The sequence below is a fragment of the Phalaenopsis equestris genome, unplaced genomic scaffold (assembly GCF_001263595.1).
Source record: "Phalaenopsis equestris unplaced genomic scaffold, ASM126359v1 Scaffold000288, whole genome shotgun sequence".
Taxonomy (NCBI): domain Eukaryota; kingdom Viridiplantae; phylum Streptophyta; class Magnoliopsida; order Asparagales; family Orchidaceae; genus Phalaenopsis; species Phalaenopsis equestris.
In genome coordinates this window covers 32,729-54,140 of record NW_018164730.1, presented here as the reverse complement: position 1 = coordinate 54,140, position 21,412 = coordinate 32,729, and the positions used below count along the sequence as shown (strand labels likewise).

At 32.4% G+C, this 21,412-nt stretch overlaps 1 protein-coding gene across 1 annotated transcript in view; it reads right to left on the bottom strand.

Moving 5' to 3' along the window:
* Nucleotides 1-5,109: 5,109 nt before the first annotated feature.
* LOC110025101 overlaps nt 5,110-21,412 on the bottom strand; it is a gene marked incomplete at its 5' end in the record, with an annotated part of 46,667 nt that continues 30,364 nt past the window's right edge. The window contains 5 exon segments of the mRNA XM_020725384.1: nt 5,110-5,632; nt 6,360-6,512; nt 7,320-7,445; nt 7,510-7,649; nt 8,151-8,255. Of these exon segments, the coding sequence (XP_020581043.1) occupies nt 5,509-5,632; nt 6,360-6,512; nt 7,320-7,445; nt 7,510-7,649; nt 8,151-8,255 (648 nt within the window).

Here is a 21,412-nt window from a genome sequence, read left to right as displayed (position 1 = left end):
CAAGAAACATTTAATTATGATTTGAGTACTTGCTAAAATCATGAAGAAAATGTTGAATTAAGACAAAAAATACAATTTATAAAAATCATGAATAGCTTCTTCCTTTAGTTGATATGTAAGAAATGGGGCTAATTCTATAAAAGTTATAGTCTTTTGAAAATTTTGAATTGCATACTTCTTAGGATAGGGACTTTGTGTTAGACCAACATTTGGGGTTGTTACTTGTCATCTTGGCCACTTAGACACATACTCTGCAATCACCTTCACATACAATAGAACCACTATTCTTTATTCACCATCATTGTAACTCTCTGCTATGATGTTATTGCAAACATAAATCTCATTGGTGAAAAAAAAAATAAAGGAACATAAAAAAATTACAAAAATGCATTTTATACTCTAAAGGATTAAGTAAATTTAATTTTAACACATTCCAACTCATTTATAGGCATTAGCAAACTTATTTATTTTTCAACAAGTAACTTATTAATAGCTAGATTAACTATTTCTTTAATAATAATATATTATTAATTTATGTGTTAGGGTAAGTTACTTTTCATATGTTTTATTTCCATTTATCACATATCATTACTCACTTCCCCTACTTTTAGTTGTCTAATATTGCAACAATTGTGTTTATGCGGGCACACCATGTTGGTTAGTATATGACAACTAAAACCTACATCATCATTTTGAGAGTAGAACATAAATTAAAAAGTATGATAATGTTAAAATTAGGAAGATTACATGGAATTTGATCATAATTCTAAAGTTTCCTTCTATTTTTTCAGAGTATGAAATTTGTAACTTGTTCATAAAAGACAACTAAAATGTACTTTAAATAGATTTAACATGAAATGAAAAAAACATATATTATATTATTAGTTTTGAGATATAAAGATTCTTGAAAGGGTTGTTAAGTTAACTTTCCATGATAAGCATAATAATACACTTATGGAAGTCAAGAAAAATAAATACTACATGATTAACACTAAATATATTGCTGTAATGAGTGGAAGTATGGAGAGGATCTTAGCTTTTGCTTATATTAATTTTCCACAAAGAATTCATGACATTCACAAGTTGCTTTTATAAATGCTTAAAATAGTGATATTTGAAAGGAAACTTAGAAGCACCTAGTATGTTTGTCCTTCTTAAATATAGGAAATGCTTTTTAGAAGCAACTAGTGTGTTTGCATTGAACACACTAGGTTTTTATATAAAACATTGCATATATTTACACTAGAAATTTCACTTTCAGTGTAAATATAAATAATGCTTTTGAAAAGTACCTAGTATGTTTGTCCTTCTTAAATATAAACAATGCATCTTATAATTGCAATAATTTTTTTTTTTGTGACATTTTTGTTATCTTGATTAATTGCTATCAAATAATTAGATAATAAATAGAAAATTATTAAATTGTATATTCGTCTAAATCTGTAAAAGTATTCGTTGATATCATAGACATATGGGAGCCCACAAATGAGTGTACTTAACTAGTTAATGAGCTTACTTATTAGCTTGTTTGAATACTCATTTGATTAATTTAGGCAAGTGAAAACTCTATTATAAATAATTTTAAATAACCAAGCGTATGAATATATGTGAAAGTTTTGCTCGAGCTAAAGCTATAATTGAACAACTTTTCGTATGATCAAGATAAGTTTAATATATACCGTGCTTTACTAGACTTAGCTTAGCCTGATTACCACCCTACCATCTTTCTCTCTTTTTATTCTTACTATTGTAGATGTATATAATAACATTGGATACCAAAGGACCTCCTTATAAAAGGATAAAATACATGAATTACACATCTAATTTTGTAGCCTAGTCTTGTGCTTATTAGGGAACAAGATGGGTATATTTAACACCTCCAGAGTTGTAAGACGAATAATAGTCGTTCAAAGCTGAGTAGATTTAAGCCGAATAGATTGAAGTGAGTAGAACCCACTAATCTTGAATGACCTTAAATGTTGGTTTGAGATATCTTACTTAATTTTAAGTCGGAAAAATTTACCTATATACTATGTTTTGGTTTAATGGTGGACTTTTTCTTTATGATCATTTATGAAGCAAGTTTTGGATACACTTTAAAATTGTTTAAATTCTAAAGCTATGAGAAAGTAATCTATATAGAATATAATAATTTAATTTTTTATGAATACTAGGCTTATATAATTTTGTAATTAATTTTATTTATTTATTTTGTTAGAATATTTTTGTGGGGTTCTAAATGTGCTTTAATTTTTCGTTTTAGAAAGTTCAACATAATCTGATTAGATCTCGAGCCAAGTTAATTAAAAAATTAAAATGCTTATTTTTTTTAATGAACATTAACTTATATAATCATGTAATTAATTTTTATTCATATATATAGGGTATTTTAATGGGATCCTTAACGTGATCTAAGTTTAGTTTCAAATACCTCAACAAATTTTGAGTAGACCTCAAGCCAAGTCATTAAAAAAAATTATAATACTTAAAACATAAATCATTAAAAAGTAATGTTTATTCAAATTTAGTTTAAATAAGACATGTTGACACTCCATATGGTCTAAATGAATAAAATATAATAAATAGATTATATATATTATATTAAAATAATCAAAAAAGAATTCAAAATTAAGCTTTTTCCTTAGTTTAGACTTTATGTAGATGATGATCATTTTTCTCTTTTCTATAAGCATTTAAAATTAAATTGAAAATATTTATAAATTTAATAATAATGAGGAAAGATAAATTATTTTTTAAAATTAATATCAGAGATTTACAACTAACCGCACCATTCTTATGTATTTGCACATCTAACCTCTGTGCTTTAATATTTATTTATATAACTCCCAAATTCTTAACATAACATAAAAAACATCATTAATACTAATTTTTCTTAAAGTGAAACACACATTTCATATATATGCTTTGATGCAATTATGAAGCTAAAGTATAAATAAGTAAAATTCAAAATTGATGTGTTAGATTTGTAAATAAATACAGAAAATATGGTATGTGTGTAAATCCCTCATTAAACATGTACATTAATTTAGATTAATTAATGTGATCCCCAAAGGGCGTCATTAAGTTAATGAGTGAAAGATTTGATCATGTAATGCAAATAATATAGAATGTCAATGTAAGAGAATCATGTTAATAAAAGCTTAAGTATTGCATTTAGCACCTATAAAGCTTAAATAAAGTGACATATATGTAAAATTCAGAGTAATAGTTAACAATTGCACTGTCAATCTTAGATTAATGATTAATAAGTCACTAATTACTGATTAATTACATTAATAACTTGATGAATTACGATTTTAGTGAATCACTGAGCGATGGAGCAGCCCAAAGTGGAACAAAATAATCCACTTATTTGTCTAACTTATGTAAGTAGTTTAGTAGTTTAATATAATGGCAAGTTTTAAATTCAAATCTTCCGTGAATCACACCCAAAGAATATAGCGTTGGATCGATGAGAGGAACTGAGAGAGAGAGAGCGAGAGAGAGAAAAATAATCTACTATATATATAATATATATATATATATATTAGGGGTATCTAGTAATATTATATGTATATCCGTATTTTAATAGGGACGTTGCAAGTTATTATTACATCTTTTCATATTTGTAGCGGACTCTGGGACCCTTTCATAATCATAACTGAAATTGATACCATTTCATATTCATAACTGCTAGAAGAGAGTCATTTAAAACCCAATTAATCTTGTCATTAGTTCTGCTGAAATTTTTTTATCAGAAGAGACATACATCCGATCTGCTGAAAAGTCATCGGTCGTCCTTCTTAATGGATCATGAGTAGAGACCCTCTTATCATTAGGGTGAACTTGAGCTGTCAGTTAAATGATATATCACCGTAATATGCGGCCAGCTTTCTTGGATAAGTGGCCATATCAGATGGTCAGAAAGTTATTTTGCACACATTTTTGTGAAGAATTCTATAACTGGCTGAGGGAACTAGGCACGTTCAACTGCACCTTGGATTAGATGCTTTCTCCTCATTAGTCCATATGTGCTTCCATTCAGTCTGCTTAACATTCCAATCAAAGAAAATGACGTTTGACATTTATGTATTTTGGCAATCCTGTACACTGTCATTTAGTGTTCTTCATAAGATATTTTGAATTTTCTCGAAATTCATGCGATCATATTTTTGATGTATAGACAGCATTCAAAAACACTGATTAAATTTATTTTACAATTAATGAAATACTTTTAATGTGTATTAAAATTCCAGGACAATTTTTTTAGAAATGTTGTGCATCTAAAACTCAACTATATTGTTTACATAAACGATATAAAATTTTAAATAAAATCAAATAAATTTATATAATAGTACATAACATTAGAGAGTTAAACAAAATATGAAAGATTATATGCATATAAGCATTGCATAATCATTAACTAACAATATTAAATTATGTTTAGAGAAGTTTAAACTATACATTTCCCTCTACATATAAATCTTAAACTATATGTTATGGCCTTATGGGCAATTTTACTCCTATTTTAAAAATCTAAAAGAAAATTCATTTAGTTAGCATACTTTATCATGTATTTTTGTAAAACCTTATAAAGAATAAAATGCATATTTATATGAAAATTTATTCACTATACATGAATTAATCAACCCCTTTCAATGATATAAATACAATGACATAAATAAAATAAAATAAAAAAAACATCCAAAAGTTAAAATATGAAATTAGCTAAAATATATATTAAGATTTAGTGATTGATTAAATAAAAACATAAATAAATAAATAACACATAAATATAATAAAATTTTAAACATAGAAGATTTTATGCTTTAGGCTCAAAACATAGCTGAATAAACCCAAAGTTTTAAAAACCATTTAGAAAAACAAGCTGAAAAAAAAAAAAAAAAGAAAAAAAATTGCGCCCGGACGCAAGCAGCATCCGGACAACGAACGCGATTCACCAGAGGGGCAGAAAAGAAAAAAAAGCCCTCACCCGGTGTATCACATATGTTGTGCACACGCTGCTTGCATCCAGGCTCCAAACGCAATATTTTCTCGGAAAAAAAAATTTCTATTAGTTTAACATCAATGGAAAAAAAATGTTGCATCTGAATTACTACTTGCATAGGCATGTCTATTTGCTGCGGTAAACCAGTTGAAGAAATGTGCACAAAATGCACATAAATTAATAGTCCATCAAATCCTCTATGTATTAAACCTAATTACAACTCTGCAAAAAATTATTCACATAAATCATTAAATTTCTGAATTTTTTTCTTTTTTACCTGCCCACTTTAGCAATTGCAAAATTGTGCATCTAAAACCTCTTCCTGCTGCTCTTATGAGCTATCTGGAACTTATCACTCAATAGCTACATAAAGACCCAAACTTCATAAAATCTGGAAGCTGATACATCATTTGTGCTGATAAGTTCAATTTGTATAATTGTGCTCTATCAACAACTTACCTATAGGACATAGTACACTGCTTGAAGTTTAGAAGCTTTATCTAATCTCTTGGCAATGAGTTCTGCCGAGTTAACTCGTATTCTGGCACTTGATTGTCGTTGTTCTTTGGACGAGTCGAACATAAGAAGAAGAACGAAGCCGTGTATATGGAGATGTGCCATAAACTGAAAGGTATTAGAAAAGCAGAAAGAATATTATCAGTTTTGAGAATATATAAGCATGTTAAACATGCAAAGTAATGAGAATTAAGTGTAACTGATATGCTTGTGAAACATAGAAGAAACATATTTGGTCGCACAGAATAATGATCAAATTCATATTAAGTCATGCGTGATGAATGTAAAATATACAGAGAGATGCAATCATAATATAGAAGCCACTGAATAGAGAGCAACATTAGAAATTTGAAATTTGTTATATTTTTACATGACAATAGCAAATTTGTATATTATATTCGTACATAACAATAGAAATGATAGAATCACCTTAAAAAAAACTAGAAAAAAAATCTTTCTTCCATAATATATGGTTTTAAGTTTTTGTCTGAATTGATTTCCACCATTCTAATTTAGGATAATAATTTCTAACCTGAGATTATTATATTCTTGTTGCATGATTTTCTGCATCATATATTAAATCCGAATTACAAATTCTAGACCTTAAGATGTGCTATAAATTAACTAGAAGCCGTAGACCATTCAAAGCGATACCTCCCATCACAAGTCTCTCTCTACAGAAGTAATGGGAGGAAAAAATTCACATGAAACTTTACACAGCAAAGAACATTATAACATCAAATATTACAACATAATACACGACAATAATTTGGATAGCGTTAATCTTTAACAAAAATAAATAAATAAATAAATAATAATAATAATAATCACATACCTATGCCAAAACCAGTAGTTTCTGTTGGTTTCTAATGTCCAGCTTGTTCCAGCAAGAGCCAATCCAATAAAACCAAGAAATATGAACGGCCAGCGGAATCTTTTTAGCAGCGTGTTAATTAAATTCCAGCACCATCTCTTAATACTTTGCCAACTGTAACATAGTCAGAATGTTCCATAAAAACATGAATGAATTGATCAGGAATATCACATTACACGCTAAGGTTAGTAGTAAGTAATATAGCAATTTTGCATCTATGTACTGTGGATTTTATCCTTGCAGTATAAGGTTTATTGCCTTTTGTTGAAACGAACCAAGTTGGAGGCAGAGAAATTGTCAAAATGGTTCCTTGACTTTTTGTAGCGAGCAATTTTAAAATCGAGTCTATAATAGAGCCATTTAGTGCCCAGACTCTTTTAACGAGGGTTTAAATAGTTTTCTTTTGAGACTATTTTAGTCCATAATAAAAGAGTCTGGAGACTATGGGGCAGCTTGTGCTTATCATGGTAAGCAACTTATCCTGAAACGCGGCCCGCGGGTAGCTCATAGGATTCGACCCGCGGTCTGCTTTTAGTGTAAAAACCCAACCGTGTTTTCGGATAAGCTGCCGAAACGTATTTTCCAAACGGTGAGACGGCATTTTGAAAATGCCGCCTGCACTTTTAAGCTGCCCCAAACGGGACCTAAATTAAGACCATTATAGATTTTGAGATTAAAATGACCCATTACAAATAGTCGAGGGACAATTTTGGCAATATACTTGATGAAAAGGCATGATACTAATAAAAGATCACAAAATATACTAATGATTATTCAAATGATATTAAAAGTGTTTGGGGACTAAATTAGCACCTATTACAGAGTCCAAGTCTAAAATGACCCACTATAAAGAATCAAGGGACCATTTTGACAATATACTTGGTGAAGGCATAATATTAATAAAAGTATAACAGAACAAACCGGTCCAGCATACTGAAGCCAAATCTTGGTGGCCACAGTGATCTATTTGCAGAAGAAAACTCTAGGAACCATCCCACAAGAAGGCCGAGGGTGCCAATGGCTATAACAATGACAACATTTTCTGACCTGAAATCATCAATTCATTATCAGCACATTGAGCTCATTTGGAATCATCAACCCAAATCTTTACCTGGTTGCACCGGTTACTGCTAGGAGAGCAGTGACAATGGCAACAGCTGTGTGAATCGCTCTTTTTGAAGCCTCGTCAATTGTAGCCATATATACAAAAGTACTCACCACAGCCATGAAAGACAACCAAAAGTCCATAAACTGTTGCAAAAGAAGTTTAAAGTATTTTAACAAAAACTTGAAAGCTTGAAAACTTTGAAGAAAAAAAATTAAAATAAAATAAAGAGAACCACACATGTTCTAAACTCTTTACTACTAGCCAAACTAAATAACAAGCTATTATAAGATTTTTATCGGATCAAATGTATTTCCAGAAAGAAGCATTTACATAAATACCACCCAATTCTCATGTATTTATATATCTAACAACTAACTAAATTTTACTTTTTTTACTTTTTACATTTATACCACCAAAATCTTTCATTTCACATAAAAAAATACCATTTTAACTTTCAAAAAATGAAATACACCTTTTCATGCATATGGAAGGTGGCATGTAGATAAAAATTAGAGTTTAGGTGTTAAGTACATGAGAATTGAGTGGTATGGATATAAATCCTCGTTCCAGTTAAATTTAAGAAAGCATTTTGCAATTTGTCCTGCTTCATAAGCAACAAAGCACGCATGAAGAGTAAAACACACCTGAAGTGCATGAAAGGAGAGAGCACACCAGCTGCCCACATCGCATGCATGGTAAAGCCCACTTGAAATTCCACTAGAAGTGAAGAGCACCCATTCGGCAAATGCCTTGATAAACAACGCAATGATATCAAAATGAGTTCACATGAAACTTTCTACATACTAGCTAAAATGAATAAATCGCAAAATAGTACTCTGATTAATTGGATGTGACCAAATTAGCAACAGAATTTTGTGGTGCTTCAATTTAGTCCCTTGACTGTTGAAACTTGACCTCAAAATTAGTTTTTTGTTAGAAATTATGATACAAAAATGGTTTCAATTTAGTCCCTTGACTATTCAAAATTGACCTCAATTAGATTTTCGTTAGAAATTATGATACAAAAATTATTTCAATTTTTAGTCCCTTGACTCTACAAAATTAATCTAAACTCAGTCTCTAGGAATCAATTAAGATCAATTTTCAATAATCAGGAGACCAAATTGAAACACTACAAAACACTACAATTAAATTGGCCACATCTGAAGAGCCAAGGGACCATTTTGTGATTCAACTACCGGCTAAAATGACAAGAGACATTCTCAACAAAGATGTATATTGAAAGATTTTACAAAAGAGCTACAAATTGTTGCTAGTGTTGCAAGACTTTTCACCATTTTAATAATGCATTTAATTCATTAAGAGACAGAAGATGATCTTGGAGTCAATTTTTAAATTGAAAATATTTTTCTTTATTTTTCTTCGAAAAAGTTAAGTAGTCATCCCACCTTGTTTGCACAGCTCAATGTACACAATCATTAATTTGCAGAATAACTAGCATGGAAATCATGAAAATATCAAAGAGTAAGCATGTTTTTGCATTATGTGCTGTGACAAGGTATATTTACTAATGCAGACAGTGTAGAGAAGATAATTCATGACTATTAGTGCAATATTAACTCGAAAAAAAAAAGAATCCCATAATGGAGAGATTTATAATTTTCACTCATTCGTTCATCCGTGCGAACTAACAGAATTTTCGTGAGTCTACCAAGATAGAATATTATTCTGATGAAAAGCAATTATAGTGTATTGCTGCATTCTACACAAATATTATTTTACATGTTCAGTCTCCAAACTCATTTTTTTAAATGCAAATAAAAGATACAGAAACACAGCACTTTACACAATAATTTGAGGAGATTAATTGACCCAATGACATGAAAATGGTTGGCTTAAAAAAAGCCTCATGAATTCAGGACAGTACACAATTTTGAATTTCCCTGAACAGTGCAAAAATGATCCTGACATACACTTATGAGTGTGAGAATCACTGGAAAGCAACATAATAAATATTCTAGAGATTTGCCCAAAATGACAAAGGTATCAAAATGGGTTTATTTAGTTTTGGGGATCTGATTTTCTATGGGCGCAATCCCCTATGATTAATGATATCTTGAATGAAAGGCTTGAGAGCCCTCAATTAAGTACATTCAAATTTTTGATTTTAATTCATCACAAAAGAGTCCTAAGATTGCTGTTCCATCCAAAAAGAAGAATGACCAAAAGGGCTAAGCAACATGTACAAAAGACAGCAGACACAACAAGATAGACATAATGACACCATCGATGATGAGTAAAATAAATGGGTCATATGATTTGAATGAGAATTGCCCCACAAAGAGTCAAGTAACTCAATATTGACCTATAAGAAGGAAAGTTAAAGAGAAATCCCTGTTAAGTAGATGGGCACAAAATCCTTGAACGACCAAGGAAAATGCTCGAGGGAGAACCGACCTAATACTTGGTAAACACTCTCCCTAAAAACTTAATCGTGGAAAAATGGGTATCACAAAGGCTGACAACAACACATACATATTAGAAAAAATGCATTTTAACTACAACTAAATGATTTCAAAATCATGTCATTAAATTTCAAAATAATGCAAGAAAGGCCAGGACAAAATAGGATGAAAGATAGGTAGATCTTATAATCTTGCCATACATGTTTATCTCACGAAAAACAATTCTTTTAAGCATCATGCTCGCCCATATAAAAATGAATTTGCACAATTCCCTCTCTCGAGTCGAACAAGTTTGACCAAGCTTGTGATGATTAGCCTTGTCATGCTTGTTTAACCCAATGACTCCATAAAAAGCAGCGATTATGACTAAAGCCCCCTGTCTAAGATGATTTGCAGTCAAATGACATCATTATATTATGATCATGACTGCAACACGTATGTTCCCCAATAACTTTCTATCATTTGAGTTTTGAACCATAATGATACAATTAATTTGCATAAAGTATTCTGTTAGCTAAAATCAACTTAAATTTGTCCCCCCCCCCCCCCACAAAAAAAACAAAAACAACCAACCATCCACTCAAATCTACAATGATCCCTGGGACAACACAACTCATGGTTGCTAACAAGGATCTTTCAGTCGGATAAATCGACTAACTTCTCTGAATAAGTACATCAGGAACCACAATGACCCAAGACGACAAAATCACGGGATCACGATCGACTTTGTTATCATTTCCCCCACTATCTGCATTAAGCTCAATGTGATAAATTGATCAATCGAAAAACCTAAAGACTGTTGCTACTACACGATGAATATTTAAAGCTAAATGACTACCCTTAATCAAAAGTGATCTCTTATTATCAGGAGGGATAATTAACCATAGAAGCTTGCACTTATGGAAAAACTCGAACCCCCAATAAAAAATTCCTAGAAAAATGAGGGGGAAATATCTGAGTAGTGTCTTATTTATAATCTAATCAAACTTCTGAAAATTTGACCCGGAACAACAAACATAAAGCTCTCAACACATTAAGGAGAGTCTAGGGCATCAAATTTTCGGAGCACATAGATTTTTGGCGACTCTAGCGAGGAAAGGTTCTGTTTCAATCTTTGGCTAGTAATATATTTGATTTAATAATAGCTTAAAGTTGATAAATGATAAATGATAAATGAAAAGCTAAAATTGCCTTTATATTTTGTAATTATTTGAAAGATGAGTAAATTTTGTTTAGTGAGCATCGAGGCATGACACTTGGATCTCAATTCCAATAATTGTCACCAAAAGGTCTCAATTGTAAAACAAATATTATCTAGTGAGCATCGATGTATAACACTTAAATTTTGATAATCTAAGAATCTACTATCAAAAGGCCCCAACTGAAAAATAAATATTATATGTTATGTTGATTCTTATATTTTGATGATCTAAGATATGTTATCAAAATATCCCAATGGAAAAAATTAATCATCTGGTGAACATCGAGGTATAAACCGTGGATCTTAATCTGGGAATCTACCGTAGAAAAATCCCAACAGAAAGGCAAGCTCTAAGTCATATAAGGGAGCATTCATACCCGCAACCAATTAAAAGATCATAAATGAGTTAAAAGGATAGCCAAGTGGTGATATAAAACAATCTTTTTCGAGTCAATAAAAATAAGACCTTAATCCTAAAAAATAATAATATGAAAAGCTAGAGTGCACAAGATTTTCAAAGTTATCATAGAAAGAGCTTAATGAAGAGAATATGTTAAAAATTTATAGAGATTTAGACCAACAAAGCACCAATCAGGAAGCTACTATCTTTCATCTGATATGATAGCTCAAGATTCATGAAGATGAAATGATCAGAGAAAGATTTGGCATGACATCAAATTTATAGTCTCTAAGGCCTGCCTTTAACAATATCATTCAAAGATGGGCTTTGAAGAAGGCGCGTTGATGAATCTCCTAATAGTCGACACCTTGAAAAACCTGCTAAGAGATCCCATTATCAACAAACATTAACCACACGGGTGGAGGGATTATCAAATTAATGTCAGCAAGATATGACTCTAATCATCCTCACTCTCAAAATATATCCAAAGCAATCAAATAGAGATGTATCTTTAATCTTCGTCGATGGGAGGATTATTGAATTCGAGCTGACATAGAAAAATTTCAGTAGAGGGATCATCAAACCTAAAGTTTATAGAAAATTTGAACATAACTTGAAAGGTTTGTGTCATCGAGAAGGCATATAGAGAAAAGTTTGCCAACTCATCAACCTAAATAGTCAACCATTAATATTATCAATTAATGACCAATGTTTAAGAGACATTACACATAGCATCCTAGTCAAAGCTATTATCAAAATTTCTTCAAGAAAAGAAGAATACATGCTCTATTCCAACACAAGTGTAATATTTCATTAAAATTTTATCTTATGATACGAGAACGTATTTCAAAATTACCATGAAGTTTCCCCTCCAAGATATGGGACATTTTTTTAGTTTAGTTATGCTGAAACCATGCTCTAAGCCGAAATCCTTAAAAAGACCCAAGCATTCCTAGGATTTCTTTTGCAAGATGGGCCTACTCAATCATCTAGGTCAACATCGCACTAAATATCAAGATCCCTAGATATATCTACTAAGCATTGAAATCACCTCTTCACGAAACAAGGGGGATAGTCATTCGAGGTGGCACTGAGCTACACATCAAAGCCTTTCATCCATGTTGATATCGCGCTCATGGCCGAGATCCTTAGATATAGAGTAAAATTGTTCCTTTTTGCTAGATGAGGGACAAACATTTCAAAAATTCTTACGCATTCAAGTTAATATCATGCCCAAGGCTGAGACTATTGAGCACCTTGAACATTAATGACCCTTTATCAGGCAAGGAGCCCATTCTTTTGGGTAAATATCAAACTCAAAGCCGAGATTTCCAAGCCAAAAGTGTCAACAATACTCCTAACACCAAGATCTTCCTCCATGTAGGTTGATATCATATTTATTGTCAAGATCCCTTAGTAACTTGGGTACCATCGTCCTTATGTTGAGATCCCTGAGAAGATGTCCAAGTTTTCAATGATAAAGTTGTGTTCAGCTTGACAATATAAAAATAACAAGTTTCGAATAAAATGTACAAAATGATTCTAAAGGTCGGAGGTTCGTCTTCAAACATCATTAATATTTCAATTGTCAAGCAAAAAAAATCTATTAAAATCCACAAGCTTCATCCAGTTAAGTTGGAAAAGCATAAATCCTCTTATGCTCAAGTCTAAAACTCATATGGCTAAGTTGCTGGCTTTTATTTTTACTCAACAAGCTAAGGCCGTAGTAAAGAGCTCCGTTTGCCAGTTTGATGACAACAAAACACAAGACTAACTTCTCAAATCTAGGACTCGAACAGAGGTTAAACTCAACAAGTCGAGATATGACCAAGTTGTTAGCTTTTCTCTGCACTCAACAAGTCAATGCTGTAGTGAAGAGCCTCATTTGGCAATCCGACGATAACAAAATACAAGACTATTTACTTCTCAACTATAGGGGTCAAATGGATGACAAACTCTAACAAGCCGAGATGTGGCCGAGGTTCTGGATTTTCTCATTATACAACAAGCCAAGGCCATAGTGAAGAGCCATGTTTCTCAGTTTGACAATGATAAAGCACAAGTCTATCTATTGCTTAGAGTTTAGGACTTAAACTGAGGTCAGAATCAACTAGTCAAGATGTGACCAAGTTTTAGGCTTATCTTTTCACTCAACAAGCCAAGGTCGTAGTGAAGAGTCCCGTTTGTCAATCAAATGACAACAAAAGTACAAGTCTATTAAACTTAATAAGGTCAAATGATCTCGATTCATCAAATTTTCTCAACTGCTTGACAGATCTAGACAAAACTAAAAATGAACCTCGCTGAAGAACAAAATCTAATTGAGCTTGAAGTCATCATCAAGTTGCATATCATCTTTCTTCAAATTATCTAATTAAGCATTACGCACAGATAAAAGGAACTTTACTCTTCCGAAAAATGTCTGATAAAATGTGAAGCATAGGATCAAAGAAGCTAGCTCAATCGTCATGTTAAAATAAAGGCTAGCGACATACTTCTTTGCAATCAAGACCAAGGGGACATCTAAATTTTGGGTTGACATCGAGTTCAGGATCGAGATTCCCAAATATATTTTATATTTGGTATTCGGGTCGATATCATGTCAAATACGAGTCCCCCAATTGAATATTTTGTAACGTCCCATTTTATTACTAGGAAGAGGAATCAAAAGTGTCGAATACAGTGGAAGAAGCGATGAGTCAGACAGTCATAGCGGGAGAGAAGAAATGAGAAAATTGAAATCGAAGAGGGAGTATCCCGCCTATTGAAATACGGTTGTCGAGAACCTTGTTGGCTTCCGCGAGACCGATTTAAAGAGCTCTCATCGTCAATCTACCAGGGTTTCGCCGGTGTTCTAGCGCTAGAAGGTTATTGTCGAAGCTAGGGTTTCGTCAATTCGTGTAATACTGTATGATTTGTGCTATTTGACAATGAATTTGTTTAATCTGCAACCACTTGTAAGTATGAATGCTTTATTGATTGAATTTATGATAAAGATGAGCAGAAACAATAATTTCTCTTTAATAACCATCGGAGTATGTTATAATAACTCAGAGATAACCCAGAAATAACTCTAAGATAAATCATAAAAATGTCTCGTTTGGAAAGATGTCGAATGACCAAGGAATAAGCTGAAAATAACTCATTAATAATCTGGAGTTTGGGGGTACATCGGTTTTATTTCCAAGGTAATATGTACATCAGTTTTATTTCCAAGGTAGTCTGGAGAGCAATGAAAAATAAAAAAAGGAAGAATAATAAACTTCGAATGACATTGAAATAAGATAGACATAACCTGACAATAACCCGTAAATAACCCAAGTTTCTGCACGAGTACTGCGAGAATAATGAGATTACTGTTGGGGGCTACTTCGAGAGTACTGCGGGAATTTATGCTGGTGCTACTGCTGGTGTACTGCATTATTTTATCAAGAGAACTTCCAAAGTACTACATGATTAACTCTCAGTAATATGAGAAATATTTTGAGAGTACTCTTAGGGTATTTCAGGGGTTTTGCGGGAGTTTACTACGTGGGTATTGTGGCGGCTACTGTGGGAGTATTGCGAGAAATATTTCGAGAATACATTCATGGTACTGCGGGAGTAATGGGAGTTTATTTGAAGTACTGAGGGAGTTGCGGAGTATTGAGGGAGTTTATCGAAAGTACTGCCGAAGTACTGCGGGATTAATTCTGAGTACTCCGAGAAATATGAGGAGAGTATATAGGGGTACTCTGAGGGCTACCGCGGGAGTGATGGGGGAGTACCGCGAGGGCTACTGTGGGAGTGCTGCGGGAGTTTATTTGGAGTACGATAAAAGTAGGAAGGCAGGATAAATTTTGTGTACGACGGGGAATATTACGAGAATACTTATAGGTACCACAGGGGTTCAGTGGGAGTTTGAGTTGGGGATACAACGGTATAGCCCAAAAGGCGGAAAGACTCAGATTCGTGGAAGCTTAATAGATTAAAAGGCGGGATACTTCAGAAGGCAGGTTAGTCGAACGAGCGGGTCGGGCATTAAATTTTTGATTTTTTTAAATTAATTATTAGTGTGGGACCCGTCATTACACGTGGCATAAATTCATTCGACTCCGGAAGTTAAGCTACGTTCAGAGTCAGGACTGAAAATTTTCACCTTGTGTACAATGAAGAAAAAGGGATAAGAAATGCTGCGCTCGTGCGGTACGGAGTAGAAGCCAGAGGAGCTCGTGCACAGAAGACTAGAATCACGCATGCGCGTGGCTTAGCGGTTGATCGAGGAAGGTAAGATAAAGTTTATTGAAGTTAATAATAATAATAATAATATAAGCAAGATTACAAAAAATATAATAAAGAAAAATTTTATACTTAAATAATGTAAAGTTAATAGTTAATTAAAATAATATAAAATATTAAATTTGTATATACATAATAACATAGTAAATTAATTAAAGTTTTGTAATACCATGTTTATTTTAGGTATCAATTTTAGAGGAGTCGACGTCAAGACAAATCAAATAATAAATTAATTGACATCGAGGTGAGTAAACATATTCTTTTGTTATAATAATATTTTGTTTCTCCTCAAAGAAATGCATTTACTGTTAATGTTATAATATTGCATACCCATGATTTATAGTTGTTTATATTGTAAGAATGAGAAATTATCTTAGATATTGAATATTATACCAAAATATTTATTGTTATGCAAATAATAATGAAATATTATTATTGTATGTTTGTATGTGCATGATTGACTATGATGAAGTCACCCACTTATGGTACCGGTGGGTAACCACTAAGGTACTCACGCAAGCATATAAAAAATGATATTGATATTGAAATACCTTAAGTGGTACAACTTTAAACGATGCTTCTGTGACAGCTGTTAAAATATAAAATGATATTGCAATGTTATTGATATAGTAAGATTCATTGATAGTATCTCAAATGTTAATATTGATTTATTAAAATTTTAATTGACATGCATTTTGTTTTTTTTCCTTATATTTTTTTAGTTTAGAAATATGAGTATTCATTGACCTGTTTAACTTATTGTTATTTTAAACTAACTTTTCAGGCTAATTAAGTGATTAAAAGATGAGCGATATAAGTGATAATGTTTACAGAGAATGCGGACAATCAGTAATGAGATAAACTTAAATATAATGCTTTAATTAAATTCGATTAGTGGCTCTTTCATTTATAAAATTATAAATGAATATAGAAACTTAATTCTCATTGTTCGACCGTCTATTTCCGTCTTGGTTAATTTCAAGCCTCGGGTCGGGTTGTGACACATTTAACTATTAGTGTTGAAGCTATATTCAAGTGAATGTGCATAAATGCCTTTATCATAAAGCAAGTTACACTACATGCAATTTCAACAATCAAAGATTCCTCACTAGATTTGGCGTAATCCTAAAAGTCGAAGGAATTTTAAGCTCGTGAGCTTCAACTTGTCAAATTGAAGAAGCATAAGTTCATCTACAGCTCAAGTTTAGGACTCAAGGAGGTCCTAAAGATCAAACTTAACAAGCTGACATATGACCGAGTTGCTGACAACTCTCCTCACTCAACAAGCCACAAGAAATGATATAAGTGAAAAAGCCTCTGCTTTGTCCATCTAATGACAATAAGTGCCTACCAAAGCTTATTAAGCTTGATGAGTTAAGCGATCAAGTATTGGGATTCTCTCAACTAATCGATGAATCAGAAGTTTTTTATTTCATTCAGGTTGATGTTGTGCTTTAAGCCATGATCCCTGAATAGATTCAGTTAGCATAAGATTTTTTTTTGTTATCAAAACCGGGGTTACTTATATTTATTTTTGTTGACATTGAGCTTTAAGCCAAGATTCCTAAATATATTTTATATTTTATCATTTGAGTTGAAAACATATCTAAAGCGAGATTCCCAAATGAAAGCATTAGATTTTTATTTGCTATCAAGGCAGGGGTTACTTATATTTATTTGTATTGACATCGAGCATTAAGCCGAGATTCCAAAATATATTTTATATTTTATCATTTTGGTTGATATCGTATCTAAAGCGAGATTCCTAAATGAAAATTTTAACATATCGATGCAAGGCTATACTCAATCAAGTAAGCAAAAATGAATTTATTTTCAAACAAAGTAAAAACAAGATAATTTTAAAAATTAGAAGTTCATATCTTGTACTTGTCACAATTCGGAAAGTCAAATGAGCGAATTTTGTGTTCGTGATCTTCAATATGTTGAGTTGAAGAAGCTCAAGTTCGTCTATAGCTCAAGTCTAAGAATGAAGCGGGAATTGAAGAAGCTATAAACAAACTCAAATATGATTGAGTTGCTGACAAATCTCCTCACTGAACAAGCCATAAAAATGATCGTCGTGAAAAAATCTCCTCTTTATCCATTTAATGACAATAGATGCTTTACCCAAGCTTATTCAGCTTGATGAGTGAAGTGATCGAGTCCCAAGATTCTCTCAACTGGTCGACGAACCAAGGCAAAATCAAAGAGATGGTCATTGCCTAAGAAAGAATCAAGCTGATCATGATGTCATCAAGTTCAAATGTCAACTTTCTTCATAAGGTCAACAACGGACTTTAAGCTGAGATCCCCATATATATTCAACTAGCAACAAGCTTTCCCTTATTATTAAGATAGGTAGGTAACTTATTTTATTTTGGATTGGCATCAAACATTGAGTCGAGATCCCCAAAAATAATTCTCGCATATTATTTGGGTTGATATTGAGCTTCAAATCGAGAAACCCAAATAATATATTATATTTTATCATTTGGGTTGACATCATGTCTGATCTGAGATCCCTAGTTGAATCTTTAACACAACAATGTTAAAACTATAATCAAGCAATTGAGCAAAAATGTACATATCTTTAAGCAAACTACATATAAGATAATTCAAAATTCAAAGATTAATCTTTCAAACTTGTCATAATCTTGGAACTCAAGTGAAAAGCCAATTTGACATCTTTAACACAACAATGTTAAAGCTACAATTAAGAGCAAAAATGTACATATCTTTAAGCAAATTGCATACAAGATAATTCAAAATTTAAAGATTAATCTTTCAAACTTGTCATAATCTTCAAAGTCAAGTGAAAAAATTTTGAGCTAGTGAACTTCAACATGTAAAGTGAAAAAGTGCAAGTTTGTCTACAACTCTAGTTTATAACTCAAGCAGGATTTGAAGGTTAGACTCCACAAGCCCAATTAGGATCGAATTGCTAAAAATTATCTTCACTCAACAAGCTACAAAATCAGCCGTAGTAAAGAAGTCCCTGTTTTGTCAATTTAATGACAATATTTGTCCTATCAAAGCTGATAAATAAAGTGATCCAAATCTGAGGTTCTCTAAACTGATTGAATGAGTAAAACAAAACCAAATAAATGACCCCCATGCCCGCATGTGGAGTGCTTATCAAATTCAAGGTAGCAAGATATGTTTTTTATCAGTCCTCACTCCCTAGTAAGTCAATAGTAACAAAATGATGGATATCTTCAATTCCTGCTTGACGAGGGGTCATCAAATGTGAGCTAATGGGAGTCGATTTCCATAGCTCCTCAATCTCCATTACAAATTATTATGCAATCTTCATTGAAAGACGAGTCATCAAATGCAAGCAAGCAAAAATCAACTCTAATTATTTCGTAGTCTTCCTTACAAGTTATTATGCAAACCTATCTTTAAAAAATAATGCAAGTCTGAGGAGATTTTATAAGGTCATTTTGGAAACTCTATTGCAATACAAGAAATGCAATTCTAACCAACCATAAAATCTCCCAGACGAGCATTTAATTTAGTTATTTGGGTCAACATTATGCTCACTGTCGAGATCCTCAAATTCGTTTGATCAAATAAGTGTCCCCTCTTTTTAAAGGTGAAAATAAATTTATGGTTGAGTTCACCAACAATAACGGTTGACATTATGCCTAACATCGAGATCTTATTCCTTTTGGGTAGACACCGTGCTTCAATGATGAAATTAACAAATAATTGCTTAAGAATTTTTCTAGCAAGCAAATATATGCATGATAAAATTTAGAAAGTTAATATTTTTCTCTTTGACCAATCAAGATTTTGAAGGTGCAACTAAAAATAGTTCGACATTTGTAAGTTTTAATGATTTAAGTCAGAAATATGCAAGTTTTACCACAGCTTAAGTTTGTGGCTCAAGTGGGCCAAAAGGATTAGATTATGGCCGAGTCATTGATAGTTATTCTCCCTTAACAAGTTATAAAAAAGAACGTAGTAAAGGAGCAAGCTCTTCTTACTCAACAAGTCATAAAAATGGTTGCAGTAGTAGAGCCTCAATCTTGTTAGCCTAATAATGAGAGTTGTCTAGTATCCAAAATTATCCAATTTGATGAGTTTAAAAGTGATCCAAATCAAGGAGATTTCTTACATAATTGATAGATAAAAGCTAAATTAAAAAGATAATCTACACTCAAAAAGTAAATGAGCCCTCAAGATAAAACATTCCTACCTATACAAGTTCTAAGACCTTCTGATATAAGAAAGGAACTTTCAAGTCTATAAGCTCCCAGTCTAGGGCTCAAACACGTCCTGAAGACCAGACTCAACAAACCCAAAAATGATCGAGTCACTAAAAATTTTTTTTACTCAACAAGCCATAAAAACGACCGTAGTGAAGCAACCAATGTTTTGGTAATTTGATAACAAAGGCTGTCAAGTTTCAAGCTTATTCAGCTTGGTAAGTTCAAACAAACTAGATCAAAAAGATTTTCTTGATTGGCCAAAAGGTCAAGAAAACTAATAGAATGATTATCGCTAAAAAAAGCATCAAGCTGAGCTTAATGTTATATTTAACTTAAGCATATCCAAACTTCTTTCAAAAAAGTCTAATCAAACATAAGACACGGACTGGAATAATTCTATTCTTCAACAAGTCCCACAAAGCACAAAAATAAGATCGAATGTATGCTCACTCACCTGACAAATTGTCGGCGTTTAAAAAGGGGGGGGTTACGTTTGGGGGTCGCCCGTAAGAAGCTGTCGGTCGCCGGAATCGAAATCCCGTCACCCGCTTCGGAAGGACTTTTTAATTTACATATATATATATAATTTTAGAAAAATACGAAATCAAACTGACCTCATAGTTTTCACAGTTTAAATGAAAGAGCGCTCTACCTCAAATCCTGTATCTACCCCGAAGAATAAACACAAGACCTGAGGATGAAGCTAGATCAAATAAACTAAGAAAGATATGACGTCCGTTTGGGTCTGCGAAACCATTTTATTTGCCGACAAGTTCCCCTATTTAATACAAATAATTAAATAGGGTTTATTTTAAGCTGGGTCCGGAAAAGCTCCCTATAAGGGCAAGCCCCTATAGTTAATTACATCTCAAATGACCGAAGTCACCTAAGAAAACTCTCGATAAAAATCAGGGAATAATGTCTTCAAAGAGGTCAAAAGGATAGGACTTTACAACGAAATCAGACGAAGAGGTGTGAAGGGGAAAAGCTCAAATCTGGAACATTGTTAAGGAATCCAAATGAAGAGAAACTAGGGGAAGCCACAGATCTTGAGGAGAACCTCAGTGACTTCCCAGTCTATCCTATGATTTGGCTCCAATTTTGAGAAGAAAATATTAAAGTGTTTTATCCCGCCAATTTTATTTAATTAGGGCTTATATTTGCGTGACAGGGTCACTCAAATTGCCTAGAAGATATGAGGGTTTACGTCGTATCAGGCGACAACCTCGGAACCTAGAACGAGTTTAGGGCTTAAATCGTACGGCAGAGCTATACGAATGCCTAAAGAAAAAGGTGGAGGATTTATGTTGCGCTAGGCAAACAACCTCGAAAACCTATGGATTGTTATTTAATTTCTAGGAAAAGGAAAGGTTTTGCTGGGGAAGAC